Here is a 1,917-nt window from a genome sequence, read left to right as displayed (position 1 = left end):
ATAGAATTCTGGCATCCAGACATCAATCAGATTGTTACCAGTCGGGATATCTTGTTTAAGCCAGAAGAGATCCGTTTGTCATCAAAGATGTCCGTTAAAGCAGATTCGTCTGAGAAGAATGAAGAGGAAGATGATCCTGATGCAGAAGAACTGAGACTGGAATTGAATTCTCAGTGGACATCAAAAGAAGCGGAATGTGAAGTCGAGACGAAAATGGAGCAAGAGGAAGACGCACTTAGCAGCAAACGGGTCAGAAAGATGCCGAATTATCTTTCTGACTACGTGCTAACAGTTCAGACACCACCTCCATCATCATTTCATGAGGCAATGCAATCTGTTGATGCTGCAGATTGGCGAAAGGCCATGGAAGAAGAACTGCATTCCCTCGAGGAGAACTCAGTGTGGACATTAGTAGATCCCCCGTCTGGAAAGAAAGTCTTGGACAGTCGATGGGTTTTGCGCATCAAAACAAAAGCTGATGGAAGTGTAGCCAGATATAAAGCACGTCTGGTTGCTAAAGGTTACATGCAAAGACCCGGCATTGACTATGATGAGACCTTCAGCCCGGTGGCTCGTTTTGATACTGTACGTGCACTCCTAAGCATCGCCGCAGTGGAAAGGTTGAAGCTTCAACAGTTTGATGTAAAGACTGCATTTCTGTATGGTGCGCTGAAGGAAGAAGTGTACGTGAAGCAACCGGAAGGATTCGAAAATGGTACGAATCAAGTTTACAAACTGAACCGTAGTTTGTATGGCTTAAAGCAAGCTCCTCGCTGTTGGAACCTGAGATTGGTGGAGTTCCTGAGAAAACAAGGTCTGAAACAGAGCACAGCAGACCCCTGTCTGTTTGCTCGCATGAAAGAAAGATCAAAACTGCTTGTGGCGATTTATGTTGATGATGGAATAGTGGCTGGTTCTGACACCGACGAGATGGAACAATTCCTTGCAGTGATGAAAAAGGAGTTCCAAATAAAGCAAGGACCCCTGGACACCTTTCTTGGTATGGGAATCAAAGTGCTTAGCGATGGGTCAATTTTTGCTGGTCAACAAGCGTATATTCGTCATATATTGAAACGCTTCCGTCTAGACGAAGCAAATGCCGTCTCGACACCGGCTGAAATTAATGTTTCAATGGAAGAAAGGGAAGAACATCTAAGTTCAGATATTCCATATCGTGAAGCTGTGGGAGCTCTCATGTTCTTGATGACAGCAACGAGACCTGACATTGCCTACGCTGTTAGTACTGTATCACAAGTGATGGACAAGCCGACCATCAAAGCTTGGCAGGCAGTCAAAAGAATTTTCAGATACCTTCGCGGAACCGCTGATTATGGTCTGTTGTACCAGGCAAAAGGAGAAGGATTTCTGAAAGGCTACTCAGATGCAGATTACGCAGGTGACGTCACGACTCGACGTTCACGTACTGGCGTTGTCTGCATGTGTGCAGGAGGAGCCGTGTTGTGGCATAGTCAAAAGCAGAGAAGCGTTGCATTGTCAACAACGGAGGCAGAATATGTCGCTGCTAGTGAAGCCGCTAAAGACATGATGTGGCTGATGACACTATTTGCTGAAGTCACAGAAGTGAAACAAAAGCCGATACTGTTTGTGGACAACATGGGAGCCGTCAAGCTTTCCAAGAATCCAGAGTTCCACAAACGTTCGAAGCACATTGATGTGCGATTTCACTTCGTTCGTGAAAAATATAATGAGGGCAAAATCGACATCCAGCACATCGATAGTGAAAACCAGAAGGCCGACATATTGACGAAAGCTCTGCCAAAGACTCGTTTTCAAAATTTGCGTCAGCAATTAGGAATTGTTTCTGAGCACATGAATTGTTAGAGGAAGTGTTGATGAAAGGAACAATTCATGTTGAAACCCTGATATTCATATACTGTAGTAACGGATTAGATGCAT

The 1,917-nt window shown here is 44.7% G+C and overlaps 1 protein-coding gene across 1 annotated transcript; it reads left to right on the top strand.

Moving 5' to 3' along the window:
- The first annotated feature begins 87 nt into the window (after window positions 1–87).
- Tsp_13265 (retrovirus-related Pol polyprotein from transposon TNT 1-94) lies at window positions 88–1,842 on the top strand. Its single transcript, XM_003368938.1, has one exon. The coding sequence runs from the start codon at window positions 88–90 to the stop codon at window positions 1,840–1,842; it is 1,755 nt and encodes a 584-aa protein (XP_003368986.1).
- Window positions 1,843–1,917: the final 75 nt, after the last annotated feature.

The sequence above is a fragment of the Trichinella spiralis genome, assembly GCF_000181795.1.
Source record: "Trichinella spiralis strain ISS 195 chromosome Unknown Scfld1565, whole genome shotgun sequence".
NCBI classification, from domain to species: Eukaryota; Metazoa; Nematoda; class Enoplea; order Trichinellida; family Trichinellidae; genus Trichinella; species Trichinella spiralis.
This window is presented reverse-complemented; position numbering and strand designations above follow the sequence as displayed.

What these genes read in the sequence shown, in the direction of transcription:
- Tsp_13265 (XM_003368938.1), top strand. Translation starts at nt 88, where the DNA reads ATGTCCGTTAAAGCAGATTCGTCTGAGAAGAATGAAGAGGAAGATGAT.